General features: G+C 38.2%; 2 protein-coding genes across 3 annotated transcripts in view; both read left to right on the top strand.

Moving 5' to 3' along the window:
- Positions 1–16,333, top strand: part of LOC100262288 (probable disease resistance RPP8-like protein 2) — a 135,040-nt gene that overhangs the window by 106,719 nt on the left and 11,988 nt on the right. The gene's annotated exons all lie outside the window — the stretch shown is intronic.
- Positions 3,909–10,769, top strand: LOC109121502 (disease resistance protein RPP13). Its single transcript, XM_019218814.1, has 4 exons — positions 3,909–6,568; positions 7,169–7,218; positions 7,996–8,308; positions 10,367–10,769. The coding sequence occupies exons 1-4, from the start codon at positions 3,909–3,911 to the stop codon at positions 10,767–10,769; spliced, it is 3,426 nt and encodes a 1,141-aa protein (XP_019074359.1).

Below are 16,333 nucleotides of genomic sequence, written 5' to 3'. Positions count from 1 at the left end.
ATTTTGTGTAAAAATAAAACAAATGATCAGAAGTACGACATTTTTGTAGTTAATTTTCAATAATCAGTTTTTAATAATATTTTTTTTGAAACAAATTCAGTAGGTTCGGGAGCTGAAGAAACTATGGTTGTGTCAAATTTAAATGATTTTTGGGCCATGTTGCGTTTAAATTTTAGTATATTGCTTATGACAAACAATTACTCTGCTGCTTTCACCTTTTAATTCCCAATGCAAATTTTGTTTGTCAGTGAACAGTTTCAAATAATGGCAAGTACCTGTTTTGGGATGTACTACCCTAGAATCCTGAAACTGAACCATTCACTCCTTTTTTCCCTTTTGTAAATCAAACAAAATCCTCTTCTAAATTTGCTTATTAAAATGCTGATCTTCGAGAAGTGTTTGACTATCAAACATGATACATATTTGGGGGAAGGGATTATTCCATGTTGCTGTGGTAGATTGTGGATATTCTGTGATCACCCCCTTGTGTGGGTTGGGTCTAACCTCTAAGATGAACAAAATTAACCAAAAGCAAAAATACGCCACATTTTCCTAATACTTTCCCCTGAGGCCGGCCTGGACGTTTGGAATATTGTTTTCATATCCAAATACATTGGGCATTGACTCAGGTGAAAAAGGCTAGCCAGGTACATGAATGATTCCCAACTTCAGAGGCAGGCCGACACGAAGAACACAACAAAGTAAGATGACTCAGATGTAGATAGGCATTGAATTGATTGGCCATCCTCTGATTTCTTTATTTCTTTTTGTCATCCTGTGATTGAAGGGATCTCAAACAGCATGCAAATGTTCCAGTTATCTGTACAATAAGTTTATTAGGACGGCAGGTTTTCTTGGTCATTACATGATCTACTCGTCCTACATCATATCCTTTTCACTGCCATTGAATCTGAAGTTTAAAATTGTCAATTTGTCAATTCAGAAATTGACTTGAATTTGTTTCCTCTTTTCTAATTAAACTGGCTTAAAAAGACGACATTTGTTTCCTTCTTTTTTTTTTTTACTCTAAATAAAGGTTACATCATGACAGCAAACAAGAAAGGAACCTTTATGTTAGTATTAAAGTGTGTTTGACAGTGATTCTAAAAAGTGTTTTAATACCTGCAACACTTGGAAATTTTCATCCTTCAAGTATTAAAAATGTTAAAAACACTTTCTATAATTACTACTAAATGCACTCTTAATCAAAGGCAAGTGTTACCTGGGTTTGACCACCAAAGCTTGAGAGATTGAGTAGTTCCTTATCTTATAGTTAATTATTTATTTAGTTATTATATTAGAATTTTTTTTTTTAGAATAAGGGTAAGTTAGTCTTTATTTTCTTTTATTAAGTCTATTTAAACTCTAATGATGTTGTACCTATTTTTAAGAGTGTTCATAATAAGGAACTCTACATTTTTTTCTTACTTTTTTTTTTGAATTTTTTTTGGATATCACATGGTATCATACCATGGTTTGGCATAAGGCCTCGCGTTTGAGCAATCTCTCCACAATTTGTTTTTTTTCTATTTTTTTTTGTTGGATACGAATCCAAATTATTGAATCAATTGAATTAAAAATTAATATTCATTTTGTTATTAATTTAGTTTTTTTTACTTAGTTTCAGTTCATAAAAGTTTACTTCACATATTGTTTTCCTCTTTAGGATTTAAATAAAAGCGATTCATTTATCTTAATATTGACAAATTCCATAAGTTAGTCCTTAAGGACGATGCCCGGATTACTACAAAAATCGTAGTGACTCTTTCTCTGATTTTTCTTGACCAGAGTTCCTACGTAAAAAGGCTTAATATTTTAGACAACAAAGAAGATCGGTTGATGGGTATCACTATAATACCTTAAAATTGTCCAATATGTTGGGAATACGGAAGCTTTGATAACAATTTGGTTGGAGTAATGAGGTTGATAGCTAGAGAAAACACATAATTACAAAGAAGATAAATTTGGGAGAATTAAAAAATTATTGTATTCTACCACACTCACTCTTCAATTATTCAACTAGTACATAATTTCATATTTATAACTAGAGGTGTCCAATGGGTCGGACCGCCTATTTTGGCCTATGGCCCGACACGATTCAATACCATAACACAATTACAAAGAAGATAAATTTGGGAGAATTAAAAAATTATTGTATTCTACCACACTCACTCTTCAATTATTCAACTATTACATAATTTCATATTTATAACTAGAGGTGTCCAATGGGTCGGACCGCCTATTTTGGCCTATGGCCCGACACGATTCAATACCGTAGTGGTCGTGGGTCGCACAAGGCCTAAGGAAACAGTTCGTCGACCCACTTAGGCTTTTTAAATTTCACTTTTTACTTTTTCCTTTTTATTACATGTCAAATGTGTATAATACCCCTCTCAATAACTATATAAAGGCTAGTTTGAGGGGTTAAAAAGTAATTCTCACCTTTTTTTCTCCTTAATTGTTTTATGTAATTTGTTGAAATATTGAATGAAAGAATGATTTTTTTATATTTCATTTCCTTTTATATTCCATCATTTTAAATTTATAGTTATTTTGATAAAAAAATTAACAAATTCAAATATAATTTTTTTACTATTTTTAAAAACAAAAAACTAACATTTCTATAAATTTTATAATTACAAACTTGATAAATATAAATATAAAAAATAAAAGTATAATTATTAGAGGTGTATAAAAAATAAAAAGTATAATTATTAGAAGTGTTTAAAGTAATGAAAAGAAATTTTATTTAATAATGAAAAAAACTTAAAGACAAAATGACTTAAAAAAATTAAATTGTAATTTTTAATAAAGTGGCCCATGGGCCGTGCCCCACGGCCCATTGGCACGACACAGAACAACACGATTAGCCCACGAGCTTATGGGCTATGTCGGGCCACCTATATTGGCTTGCATAGGCCGGCTCGCCCGACAAGATTTTTAAGTGGGTCGTGATGGTTCGGCATGTTGGCCCGTAATGGCTCGATAAATATCAGACGTCTGTGCCAGACACCTCTATTTATAACTACTCAAGTTAAATAAAATAGAAACTTCTAATTATAACCTATAGAAACTTTCTAATACATGGAAACTCAAAAAATAGAAACTAGAATAACTATTCAAAAATAAAATATTCTTCTTACCCTTTAAGAAACTAAATCTAATTATCATAATAGTTTCTAAATCAAGTTTAGTTTCCAACACAATCTAACAAAATCCTCTTTGAAGTTTACTTATTATAATCATGATTTTTCGAGGAGTGATTGGCTAGCAAACATGATGCCCCATGGGAACTTTCTTGTGAAGTAGAATAGGGGGAAGGGATTATTCCATGTTGCTGCTGTAGATAGTGGATATTCTGTGATCATCCCCTCATGTGGGTTGGACTTGGGTCTGACCTCTAAGTTCATCTCTGCCGTCAAATAAAATAATGCTTTTTCCAAACAAAATTAACCAAAAGAGAAAATAGGCCATATTTTCCAAGTACTTTTTCCTGACGCCGGCCTGCATGTTTGGAATATTATTGTCATATTCAAATACATTGGGCATTGACTCGGGTGAAAGAGCCTAGGCAGGTACACGAATGGTTTTCCCAACTTCAGCGGCCGGCCAACACGAAGAACACAACAAAGTAAGATGACACAGATAGGCATTGAATTAATCGATTGGCCATCCTCTGATTTCTGTATTTCTTTTTGTCATCCTCTGATTGAAGGGATCTCAAACAGTGAACAAGAAAGGTCACACATGGATTACAGCAAACAAGGAAGGAAGCTCCATGCTAGTATTAATTAGAGGCAAGTGTTACCTGGGGTTTGACCACCAAAACTTGAGTAACCTGGGTAGTTACTTCTTGAGAGAATCAGTTCCATCCAGAGTTAAGGGAGGGTCAGTGGGAGAACACTACTATGGCGATAGACTCTGTGATTTCCTTTGCTGTTAAAAGGATCGGTGACACGCTCATTCAAGAGGCAACTTTGTTGAAGGGGGTGCGCGGGGAAGTCGAGAGGCTGCAGAAAGATCTAAGGGCGATGGAATGCTTCTTGGAAGAAGCGGAGAAGAAGCAAGAAGAAGATGTAGGAGTGCGCAACTGGGTTTCTGAAATCCGGGAAGCTGTTTATGAAGCTGAGGACATCATAGACATGTTCATCGTGAATGCAGAGTCCCTGAGACCAAGCTATTTTCAAAAGTTGACAAAGCGCCATCAGGTTGGCAAGAAAATTGAAGCCATCCGACTCAACCTCCAAGACATCTCAAATAGGCGGGAGGCTCTCCAGATAACAAATACTAGAGAAGGAACAAGCAGTTCGGATCAAATGTTGCAGGTTCGAAGATGCAACCTTGCTAATCAAGCAGAAGAACATGTCGTGGGCCTCACAATGGTGGCAGATAAGCTAGTGAAGCAGCTCACCGTAGGAGACCAAAGGTGCCGCGTGATTTCTTTAGTAGGAATGGGCGGCATAGGCAAAACCACCCTTGCCAAGACGGTTTATAAAAATGAAGAAATTGCGAAACACTTTCCAGATTGTTGTGCCTGGGTTTATGTGTCCCAACCTTGTAGACCTAAAGACGTTTATATGCAAATTATTAAACAGGTTTCTACATCCACTCAAGAGGAAGTAGAGAGGATGCAGAAATGGGAAGAGCGCGCGTTGGGGGATTTCCTTTATGAACATCTGACGAATAAAAGATATTTAATAGTTCTGGATGATGTATGGAGCTGTGACGATTGGTATTGTCTTGCAAAAGTGAGCCACAGAAATCGCCATGGAAGCGTGTTCCCTGATAGCTGTAATGGTAGTAGATTACTTCTTACAACTCGAGATGCGAATGTTGCTTCTGTTGCAGATGCTCATACTACTCCCTTTGAAATGCAGTTGCTTTCCAAACCACAGAGCTGGGACTTGTTTTATCGGGAGGCGTTCGGTGTTGCTAAAGACAAGAGCTATCCTCCAGATTTGATGGAACTTGGGGAAAAGATAGTGGAGAAATGTCAAGGGTTACCGTTGGCCATTGTGATATTGGCAGGTTTGTTGAAAAACACGCCATATACGGAATGGAAGAAGGCGCACGATGACGTTAGTGCATACCTTTCTGACAAAGACCACGTGGGAGTAATGGAAATGCTAAATTTGAGCTACATCAGTTTGCCCCATTACTTGAAACCGTGCTTTCTTTATTTAAGCCTTTTCCCAGAAAATTATGTGATTTCCAAAAGAAAACTGCTCCTTCTATGGATCGCTGAGGGTTTTGTCCTAGGGCAAAATCAACAAAGCATGAAAGGCATGGCTGAGAATTCCTTGGACGAGTTAATCCATAGAAACTTGATTCAAGTCGTCAGAAAAAGTGTTAATGCGAGGGTTATGGAATGTCGAGTTCATTACTATGTACGAGACTTGGCTATTCGAAAGGCAAAAGAGCAAAACTTCATTGGAACTAATGCAGATCCTCTATCCGCCTCAACTAGTTCATCTCTCTCTTCATACAAATCCCGTCGGCAAAGTATTTATTCCGACTTTGAGAGGTATGCTGCCATTGAACACTCAACTCCATATCTTCGCTCTCTCTTATTTTTCAATTTGGGGCATGGAACTAGTAGAACATTGCAACTAGAGTTTATTGGCAAATGCTTCAAAGTGCTTAGGGTGCTAGATTTGGAAGGTTTAGAGATCAAAAGCCTACCAAGTATAGTTGGGAAACTGATTCATTTAAGGTACTTGGGGTTAAGGCTTATGGGTGTGAAAATGCTTCCATCATCTATAGGCAACTTAAGGAGTTTGCAGACTTTGGATGTGAAAAATCTCAAACGAGTCCCAAATGTGATATGGAAGATGATAAACTTGCGATATGTTTATATAGAGGGGCAAGAGGATGATGTGCCATTGAAAATTGATACTCTGCAAAATCTTCGGATTCTATCAGGCATAAGCTTCAAGCAGTGGAGCCAGAATGATTCAAGCAAGTTAACTTGTCTTGAGAAATTGAAATTAGAAGCAAGATGTGATATAGAACGGGATGAGTTTTCAAACTCCATTGCCAGGTTGCTTAATCTTACATCCTTGTACCTTAAGGCATCGGAAGAGTCCATCATTCCAGCCGGCCTTATCATGAACTCTTGGCTCAAACTCTCTAAGCTCGAAATAAAAGGACGTATGTTGTTGTCCGAAGCCGGTCAATTCCCTCCAAATCTCATACAATTGACATTGGAAGCGTCTAAGTTAAATTATGATGTTGTGCCCATTTTGGGGAAACTTCCAAAGTTGTTGAATCTTAGATTAAGGGCAGAGTCATATCTTGGAGAGGAAATGCATGTGTCTGCAAGCTGGTTTGTTCGACTCAAAGTACTTCAAATTGATGAGTTAACTGGATTGACCAGGTTGAATATAGACGAAGGTGCACTGCCATGGCTTAAGCAATTACAAGCTTACTATGGAACGAAAATCTTGGGCATTAATAATCTCCTAAATCTGGTGGATTCAAGAGTCTTGATTGAACGAGATCATTTGTTAGTGCCTATCCAGATGCCTTACCCCAACAGCCCCATACATTTTCCTTGGGATTGTGCATGGTAAATACATTCACCCATCTACTTTGAATACCTTGAGCTACCAATTTTGTTACTCACCAATCTATTAGTTATTTAATCAACACATAACATAGAGTTCTTATTTTATATATCACTAATCAGTACTCTCTCCCTTTTTACATTAAAGGATGTAAAAAATATGTTAAGACATAGTAAAGTGATAAAATATATGTTTATAAAAGTAGTAAAATTGCTTCCTCTCACTTATTTCTGAATTAACTTGTAAAACAAATATAATTACTCATACTACATTTGGATTCTGTATGAACATATACTCCCTATTTTTGTCATATTTTTTAATTTCATCACTTTTGCATCTGCATGAGCAGAACCAATAGAAAAAATATAAAATAAGTGCAAATATTTTTCTATATTCAATCCATTTTAGGAAGCCGTCAGCAGTAACACTAAATACTTATACTCTACTCTATTACTTTTAAACTAATTAGAACTTTCTAAATATATTAATATTATAAGGATAAAACTTTTTATTTTATTTATTTATTTTTGATATATTTATAATTGTTTTTTATTTGTTTTATTCAACTAACATGTTTTGTTTGATTTTTCTATTTATTTCAGGATAAGGGGTAGAAATGGTACGTCTGGACTTCGGTTTTACCGTGAAGAAGGTAAGCCTGGACCTTCCTTTTACTCTGGGTGGTTGTTGGGGATGTATACATGCATGTTTCCGTTCCCTTGCTTAGATGTGATTTCGATCAAGCAAGCCTATTAATTCATGGCCAAGTATGATTCCAAGTCCTTCTTCATAACACTAATAATGCCAGAGAGAAGCCCAAGATTCTTTTCCCTGAAATTTCTCTTTAGCAAATGAATCCCACATCGAAATCTAGTACTAGATTTCTAGTAGATATATGCATGTTTGTTTTAGCTTCCCAGTTGATTGGCTAGTGATACTCAGACATATGCTGCAACAGGTTTAACTTCAGCAAGCTCTACAGAAGCTCTCGCCTGTTTAGGCGCCCTTGAAATGGGTGCTATTAAGATTCCAAGCTAACTCTTGGAGCCCTTGCCCGACTGTTGTCCATCTTGGAATTAAGGAGTTAAAAAACAGGGGTTTTTGGCACTGAAGATCCTGCTTCTTGCCGTACATGTTGGAGCTGAGTTCCTTGTCTCCTGGCTTCTTCTTGTCCCGCGCTATCCTGCAATGTAAGGTTCGCCCGGTAATGTCCGGGCAGACCCCTCCGATGGTAAAGTCAGTTGGAGCTCAAAGAAAAGATCAAAAACAGTCTTTACTACCCTTTTTCTTTCAATGCTAGGGTCCTTATAATCATTTTTCAGCTATTGATGAGAGCGGAAATAATGGGAGTGTCTCCAAACATTCTGTCACCCACTTCGCCTCTTACACATGATTCCTCATTTTTGGGCTAACCGTTCCCACTACTTAGGATGGTTACCTTCCAGTGCTGCCCTTCGCGTTTTCACCACGTTTCTTTCTGGGTCAAACACTCTGACCAGGCCCCCTGATAAGGCCCACAGTTCCAGGCCCCATGGTGAGGCCCATAATTCCAGGTCCACATGGGGTACCTACAGTACACGTAGAGATTATCCTATAATTAGGATGGTCGCTGCAATTTTCTTGGCTATCCTAAGGATGGGTGACCTGCTCATTCAGAAAGCAGTTTTCTTGAAGGGGATGCAGTGCTTTCCGCAAGAAGCAATGCAAGGCAACACAACCAAAGAGATCAAAGATGATGGATGGTTTTTATTGTAGGATTGGGGAGCTTCCGTAACATGGTTCAAAGTTGTGGTATCGGTCACTAACTTGGAAGATCCTGAGGCACATCGGTCTCGATATCTAGAATCGGTATCGGGTGATACATAAAAAATTATAATTTAAGATCTCAAAACAATTTTAAAAAATTATGAAAATTATTATAAAAATAAATACAAATAAGTAGAGTAAAAAATTATTAAATAAACTTACATTATAGTAAAATTATTCAATTTATAATAAAAGCATATTTTGGGATGATTTATAATAATATTAAAAATCTCTAAAAATATTTTTATTTAATCACTTGATGGTAAATGTTTCTTATTGAAGATGAAAATAATAAAAAGTAATTTTTTTTTTATAAAAAAATGTTTAAATTAAATATTTTGATTTTTTAAAAAATATTTTTAATTATTAAAAAAATAAAACCTTGATCCATCTTTAAAAAAATAAACACCATTTTTCCTATCAAATATATTCATTAATTTTAATTTTTATATAAATATTCATTTCCTATTTATTTGATGTAAACCCAATATTCATTATTCATTTTATATCATTCTAATTTTCATCAAATATAAAACAAAACAAATGTCCACCAAATATTGATTATCTACATAAAAACAAATACCCATTATTTAAAACCCAAATCCCCAATTATGCTACATACCCATAACCCCATTTATCGGTCAAACGCCTATCTCTCCCAAAATACCCATTTCTCTTCTAAACTCACAACTCCCTATTTCTCTACACAATACCCATTTTTGAAGAGTGTTTAGACCAAAGACAAAATATCTTTATGAAGATACAAAAGGATGAAGATGCATATAGGGATGAAGATGCAGGGTCTGAACTCTCTATATTTTTCATTTTCGTGGGTTCTGATCCTTTCTTCTCTACTATTTCTACTCCAATATTACTTTTCTTTTTTCCATTACCAATTACCCAAATAGCTTAGTCTCAATATGATCTTGGAGTTGTATCAAAGTTTCCATGGGATTCACTTCGAGATTGCTTATTTATCTTCAATTCAACCGAGTTTGTTCACAAATTAACAAAATATCCAACTCGGGCCGATCTCAACCAAGATTTTGAACCCTGATCCACAAAGCTACTCTTGCCAAAAGAGTGTGCAATGATAGCATAATTTCCAATCATTTCCCACATAAAGATTCTAATCAAAATCAAATCCAATCGTAAATGACTTATGCTTAGTTCTCTAAAATCTTGAAATTCTTGTTTTGGAAAATCTTCTCATTTATGTCTTCCCAAGCATTTAGTTAAAATCAAAAATTTATTTTTCAATGTTTTCATCCTGACAAACACGCTTTGCATGATTTTTTTTTCCTTCCATTTTAGGAAGAATGAAGGATGGTCAACTTTTTATTATGAGAATCCATATGTGACTGATCACTTGACTGTCTGAGCTTCTTATTATCATGAGAATGGTTACTGACTAAAGACTACATAGTCTCTTTTGATTGTCAGTCTCCAACCAGTTACACCATACAACCACCAATTTCTATCCGTACCTCGGTTTTTTGCCCATTCTATCCAGAACATGAACTCCATTCACTCAACTGAGAGCTCTGCTTTTATTACTGCCTTGGTGGTGACACTTTGATTAAAGGATATTTTGATTTTCTTTAAGGAATTGTTGAATTTAGGATCAGTGTGTCCATATAATACAAGGTATCACAAAGTAACGAAAAACAAAAAGACAAACGAAAAACTTTGGACTACAGAGTTTCCCATGTATGATACTGTTAATGTATATTATGTTATGGGCTTTAGGCCCAGTTAGGTTACTTGTGTAGTACACTTTACTTGTACCGCACACATATTACTTGTACCGCACACATATGCCTCCTATATAAAGGCACTGATGTATATTCTTTGAAAAAAAAAAAAGATAATACAATTATTCCGTATTTCTAACATGGTATCAGAGCCATTGCTCTGACATTTTCTTAGCAGTCTTGTCTTCATTAGTGTGACTTCCTTTCTTTTACTAAACGCTTCCGCCATCACAATTGCAGCCGTAGCCTCTTGCCGTTGAACCTCCGACGACATCCAGCCGTCGTCCTTGGGTTCCGAACCTGCAGCCGTCGTCGTTTAGGAGTTTCACACTGCACAGACCACTGCTCTTTGCATCACCGCTGCGAATATTGCTCCGATTTCATTTTTGAAGGTACCATTGAGATCGTCCAGCGCCGATCTACACATTCGTGGAATCCTCGCCGCCATTGGAGACCGCACGCACCCCCACGCGCCGCTCAAAGATTCTGCGACGCTGATCACGCGCTACTCGCGCCTCCACGCGCCGGGGCCTGGTCTGCTGACGTCATCATCTCTACCATGTTAGCCCTAGCTGCGTCAGCATCCACTAATCTGCTGACGTCATCTCCACGTCATCCTGTGGCTTCATCCGTTGACCGTTGACTGTTGACCATCGACTAGCCGTTGACCGTTGACTTTGACCATTGACTTTTCTAGGGTTGACTTTTTCTGTCCAGGTTCTCCTTACCCAGTTTTTCGTGTAGATTTCATTTTTGCAGTCTGTTTTTGCATATTGTGTCTCTAAATGGATAAAAATGATGTTTTTCTTCCTCGCCCCATCAATACTGTATTGGAGGAGAATAAAAATTACTTATCCTGGTCTCAAGCTATGCGCAGTTTTCTTAAGAGTCGCATGCTCTGACATTATTGTACTGGTGAAATGACTATTCCTGTCAAGGGAGCAAGTGAAGAAGATGATGCCTTTCTTAGTCGCATGATTGAATGGGATAGTCATAACCACATGATCCTCACATGGATTCGGAACACTTCCATTCCCTCTATTTCCAATCTATTGGGCAGCTTTGATGATGCAAAATCTGCATGGGATATGTTGGCCAAAAGGTACTCCACTACTCATGGATCCATGAAATATCAGTTAGTGGTTGAATTGCATCAACTCAGGCAAGAACCAGGGCAATCCATCAATGACTATTATGATCAGCTTCGCTTCATTTGGGACCAAATTGACCTTTCTGATCCAACTTGGGCATGCTCAAAAGATGCTCAGCAATATGCTTCCATCAGAGATGAATTTCGCCTCTATGAATTCTTGATGTCACTTCACAAGGACTTTGAGCCCATTCGTGGTCAGCTGCTAAATAGCAGTCCTGCTCCCTCTCTTGATACTGATGTGAATGAGTTGGTTAGAGAAGAAGCTCATCTTGCAACCCTTCAAGCCCAGAATAAGCTCAATGTTTTGGCTATTACTCCATCTACTCCACTCATAGAGCAACCTCAGCAATCAGGTGATTTTTTTGGCTCTAGCAATCGTCGCAAACAGACCAACAAAAAGTTCTGCAACTATTGCAAGTGTCCTGGCCACACCATTGAGACTTGTTACCGTCGTAACGAATCTACTACTGCTGTTGCTAATACTGAGCCTACTCCACCAACGGCTTCCACCTCAGCTGAGTCCCAGTCTTCTGGATCTACTATCAACCTCTCCTCCACTGAATTACAGGAGATCATAGCTCAGGCTATTCGTATGGCTGGTAATGCATATCTTTCCACTGCCTTATCTGTTCTACCTGGTAAGTCTCAAACTTGGCTTTTTGATTCTGCCTGCTGCAATCACATGACACCTCACTCATCCCTATTCTCCAACCTTGACCCTGCACCACATCCTCTAAATATTCATATAGCTGATGGTTCCACCATGCATGGGAATAGTCTAGGTTTTGTTTCAACCTCTAATCTTTCTGTTCCTAGAGTCTTCCATGTACCTGACCTATCCTATAATTTGTGCTCTGTGGGACAATTAGTTGAACTAGGTTATCGCCTTATTTTTTACTATTCTGGGTGTATTGTGTAGGATCCGAGGACGGGACAGGAGCTTGGGACCAGTCCTAGAGTTGGGCGTATGTTTCCCGTGAACAATCTTCATCTTCCACCTGTTGCTCCTGTTTCTGTTGCTGCTGCAGCTGCTGCAGTTTCTTCCTTACCTTCTCTTGCACTTTGGCATTCTCATCTTGGTCATGCACCATCTTCTCGGGTACAACAGTTAGTGTCTAGGGGTCTGTTGGGTTCTGTGTCTAAAGACAATTTTGAATGCACTTCATGTCAGTTAGGAAAATAGCCAGCTTTGCCTTTTAATAACAGTGAATCCATTTCTAATAGTATTTTTGAGTTAATTCATTCTGATGTTTGGGGACCTTCTCCTGTTGCTAGTATTGGTGGATCTCGATATTTTGTTATTTTTATTGATGATTATTCTCGTTATAGTTGGATTTTTCCTATGAAATCTCGTTCCGAAATTTTACCAATATATAGCAATTTTGCAAAAATGGTTGAAACTCAATTCTCCAAACGTATCAAAACCTTTCGATCTGATAATGCTCTTGAATATACTCAATATGCGTTTCAAGCTCTGTTACATTCCTATGGCACTGTACATCATCTAACTTGTCCAGGTACCTCTCAGCAAAATGGTCGAGCCGAAAGAAAACTTCGTCATATTCTTGACACTGTTCATGCTCTACTTCTTTATGCCAAAGTTCCTGCCCCATTTTGGGGTGAAGCTGGTCTTCATGCTGTTCATGCAATTAACCGCATTCCAAGTGCTGTCATCCATAATCAGATTCCGTATGAGCGTCTCTTTGGGTCACCCCCTGACTATCATCACCTTCGCTCATTTGGATCTGCTTGTTTCGTTCTTCTTCAGCCTCATGAGCACAACAAACTTGAGCCTCGATCTACACTCTGTTGTTTCCTTGGTTATGGCGAAACTCAAAAGGGGTATAGGTGTTATGATCTTGTCTCTCATCGTCTTCGTGTTTCTCGTAATGTTGTCTTTTGGGAACACCGATTGTTTGTTGAACTCTCTCACTTTCGTTCTTCCTTGACTAACTCCTCTGTTTTAGAAATCTTTCCAAATGAGTCTCTTGTTCCTTCTACAAATAATTTTGATCCTCCTTTGGATTTCTCTCTAGATATTTTTTATGCTTCTCCTAGACAGGTTGCAGATGAACAGATTGATGACGAGCTACCTCACTTTAAGCCTGGGTCCCCCTGCTCCTGCTCTACCTGAAGATCCTCCACAAGACATTCCACCTCGCCACTTAACCCGGGTAAGATCCATTCCTCCACACCTACTTGACTATCATTGTTACATTGCCTTTGCTACACTTCACGAGCCTCAAACCTATCGTGAGGCCTCTATTGACCCTTTATGGCAGATTGCAATGAAAGAGGAACTTGATGCATTAACCAAAAACCATACTTGGGACCTGGTTACTCTCCCTCCTAGACAGTCTGTGGTTGGTTGTAAGTGGATCTATAAGATCAAGACTCTCTCTGATGGATCCGTTGAGCGCTACAAGGCATGTCTTGTTGCCAAAGGTTTTACACAGGAGTATGGGATTGATTCTGAAGAGACTTTTGCTCCAGTTGCTCGTATCTCATCTGTTCGTGCTCTCTTAGCTGTTGCTGCTGCTCGTAAATGGGATCTTTTTCAGATGGATGTTAAAAATGCCTTCCTTAATGGGGATCTGAGTGAAGAAGTCTATATGCAACCTCCTCCTGGTCTCTCTGTTGAATCAAACAAGGTTTGTCATCTTCGACGTGCACTTTATGGTCTTAAACAAGCCCCACGAGCTTGGTTTACCAAGTTTAGCTCCACTATTTTTCGCTTGGGTTACACTGCCAGTCCGTATGATTCTGCCTTATTTCTTCGTTGTACTGATAAAGGCACTATTTTGCTTCTTCTATATGTGGATGATATGATCATAACTGGTGATGACCTTAGTGGCATTCAAGAACTCAAGGATTTTCTCAGTTAACAGTTTGAGATGAAAGATCTTGGACATCTCAACTATTTCTTGGGTCTTGAAATTACTCATTCCACAGATGGTCTTTATATTACTCAAGCCAAGTATGCTTCTGACCTGTTGTCTCAAGCTGGACTCACTAACAACAAGACTGTTGACACTCCAGTTGAACTTAATGCGCATCTGACACCCTCGGGGGGGAAACCATTATCTAATCCTTCTCTTTACAGACGATTGGTTGGCAGCTTAGTTTATCTCACAGTTACTCGTCCAGACATCTCCTATGTTGTTCATCAGGTGAGCCAGTATTTGTCTGCTCCACGATCAACTCACTATTCTGCTGTTCTGCGCATTCTTCGATACCTGAAGGGTACCCTTTTTCATGGCCTTTTCTACTCAACTCAGTTTCCTCTTGTACTCCGTGCATTCTCTGATGCTGATTAGGCAGGAGATCCTACTGATCGCAGGTCCACTACAGGTTATTGCTTCCTCCTTGGTTCTTCTTTGATTTCTTGGAGAAGTAAGAAACAAACTTTTGTGGCCTGTTCCAGTACTGAAGCAGAATATCGTGCCCTTGCTGATACCACATCTGAGCTCCTTTGGCTAAGATGGCTTCTTAAGGATTTGGGTGTGTCCACCACCTCTGCTACTCCTCTTTATTGTGACAACTAGAGTGCCATTCATATTGCTCACAATGATGTCTTTCATGAACGGACTAAACACATCGAGATTGATTGTCATTTTATCTGTTATCATCTTGTCCATGGTGCTCTTAAGCTTTTCTCCGTCTCCTCCAAAGATCAACTTGCAGATATCTTCACCAAGTCACTTCCTAAGAGACGCACTCGTGATTTAGTTGACAACCTCAAGTTGGTCTCACATCCACCTTGAATTTAAGGGGGGCTGTTAATGTATATTATGTTATGGGATTTAGGCCCAGTTTACTTGTATAGTACACTTTACTTGTACCGCACACATATTACTTGTACCGCACACATATGCCTCCTATATAAAGGCACTGATGTATATTCTTTGAAAAAAAAAAAGATAATACTATTATTCCATATTTCTAACAGATACAGTTCCATAGCATTGGGTGGAGTGGATCACGAGCTTTTCTGTGTTTTTTGAGTATCAGCTCTTGCTTTTTCCTATCCATTGAAGGTCGGGGCAAGAGGGCAAATTAGGATGGCAGAGTCTGTAGTTTTCTTTGCAGTTGAAAGGATGGGTGACCTCCTCATCCAAAATGCAGTTTCCTTCAAGGCAGTGCACAATTGGTTTTCTGAAATTCAAAATGCTGCTTATGATGCTGAAGATGTTCACCTGGAATACAGAGACAATGCTCAAGCCCTCTATCTTTATGTGGAAGCTAAGAAAATCTAATCCTCCTGTGGAAAAACAGGGTATTGTGGCCCTTGAGAGTGAGACAGATGAGCTAGTGCTGCAGAATTAAGGGAACTTGGCGAAGAGATGGTGAGAAAATGTACTGGTTTACCACTGGCCACTGTTGTATTGGAAGGCTTGCCATCAAGGAAAAAGAAGTTACCTAGTGGGTGGGCAGAGGTGCTCAATAACATTGCCATGCATCTTTCAAGAGGCAACGAGGTGGTAGATGCAATGTTAAGACGAGTAGGAGATTGTTCTATGAGAAAGGCAAAAAAGAACTTTTTTGAGATTGAAAAGGACATAGCTTCTCTCCCATTGACCAGTTCATCTTTCCTTTCATTCAAAGCACAATGAGGTACAAAACAATTGAACATTCAACGTCTTGCCTTTGCTCTCTCCTCTTTTTGGGATGATACAAGTTCTTCATATCTCCTTTCACCAAAACCTTGGTATCACATTCGTTCACCTCAAGGTGGTTAGCTTCATCTCCACCCATTTGTTCTCTCTATTTTATCAGCAAATGTTTAAAATTGCTGAGAGTACTAACTTTAGATGGTTTAGGAATTGGAAGCTTACAAATTTCATAAGACAGGAAATGAGAATATATCTGCAGACTGATTTCCTCAGCTCAAGATCCTTCAAATTTCAAACTCAAGACAATTGAATTGGATGGAAATAGAGAAGAGTTGCATGCCTAGGCTTACTCAGTTAAGAAGTTATGAGGATTTATGGTCCATCTATGCACTTAATAAGTTCTTACATCTATGTCAGATAGATATGATTGGTGGGTTTTCA

The sequence above is a fragment of the Vitis vinifera genome, chromosome 3 (assembly GCF_030704535.1).
Source record: "Vitis vinifera cultivar Pinot Noir 40024 chromosome 3, ASM3070453v1".
NCBI classification, from domain to species: Eukaryota; Viridiplantae; Streptophyta; class Magnoliopsida; order Vitales; family Vitaceae; genus Vitis; species Vitis vinifera.
Note: the sequence above shows the minus strand (reverse complement) of the source record. Positions and strands in the feature narration are given on the sequence as shown.

Coding starts and splice junctions, on each gene's coding strand:
- LOC109121502 (XM_019218814.1), top strand. CDS start 3,909: ATGGCGATAGACTCTGTGATTTCCTTTGCTGTTAAAAGGATCGGTGAC. Junction 7,219..7,995: donor TCGGTTTTACCGTGAAGAAG/GTAAGCCTGGAC, acceptor CCCACTACTTAG/GATGGTTACCTTCCAGTGCT. Junction 8,309..10,366: donor GAGATCAAAGATGATGGATG/GTTTTTATTGTA, acceptor TCACAATTGCAG/CCGTAGCCTCTTGCCGTTGA.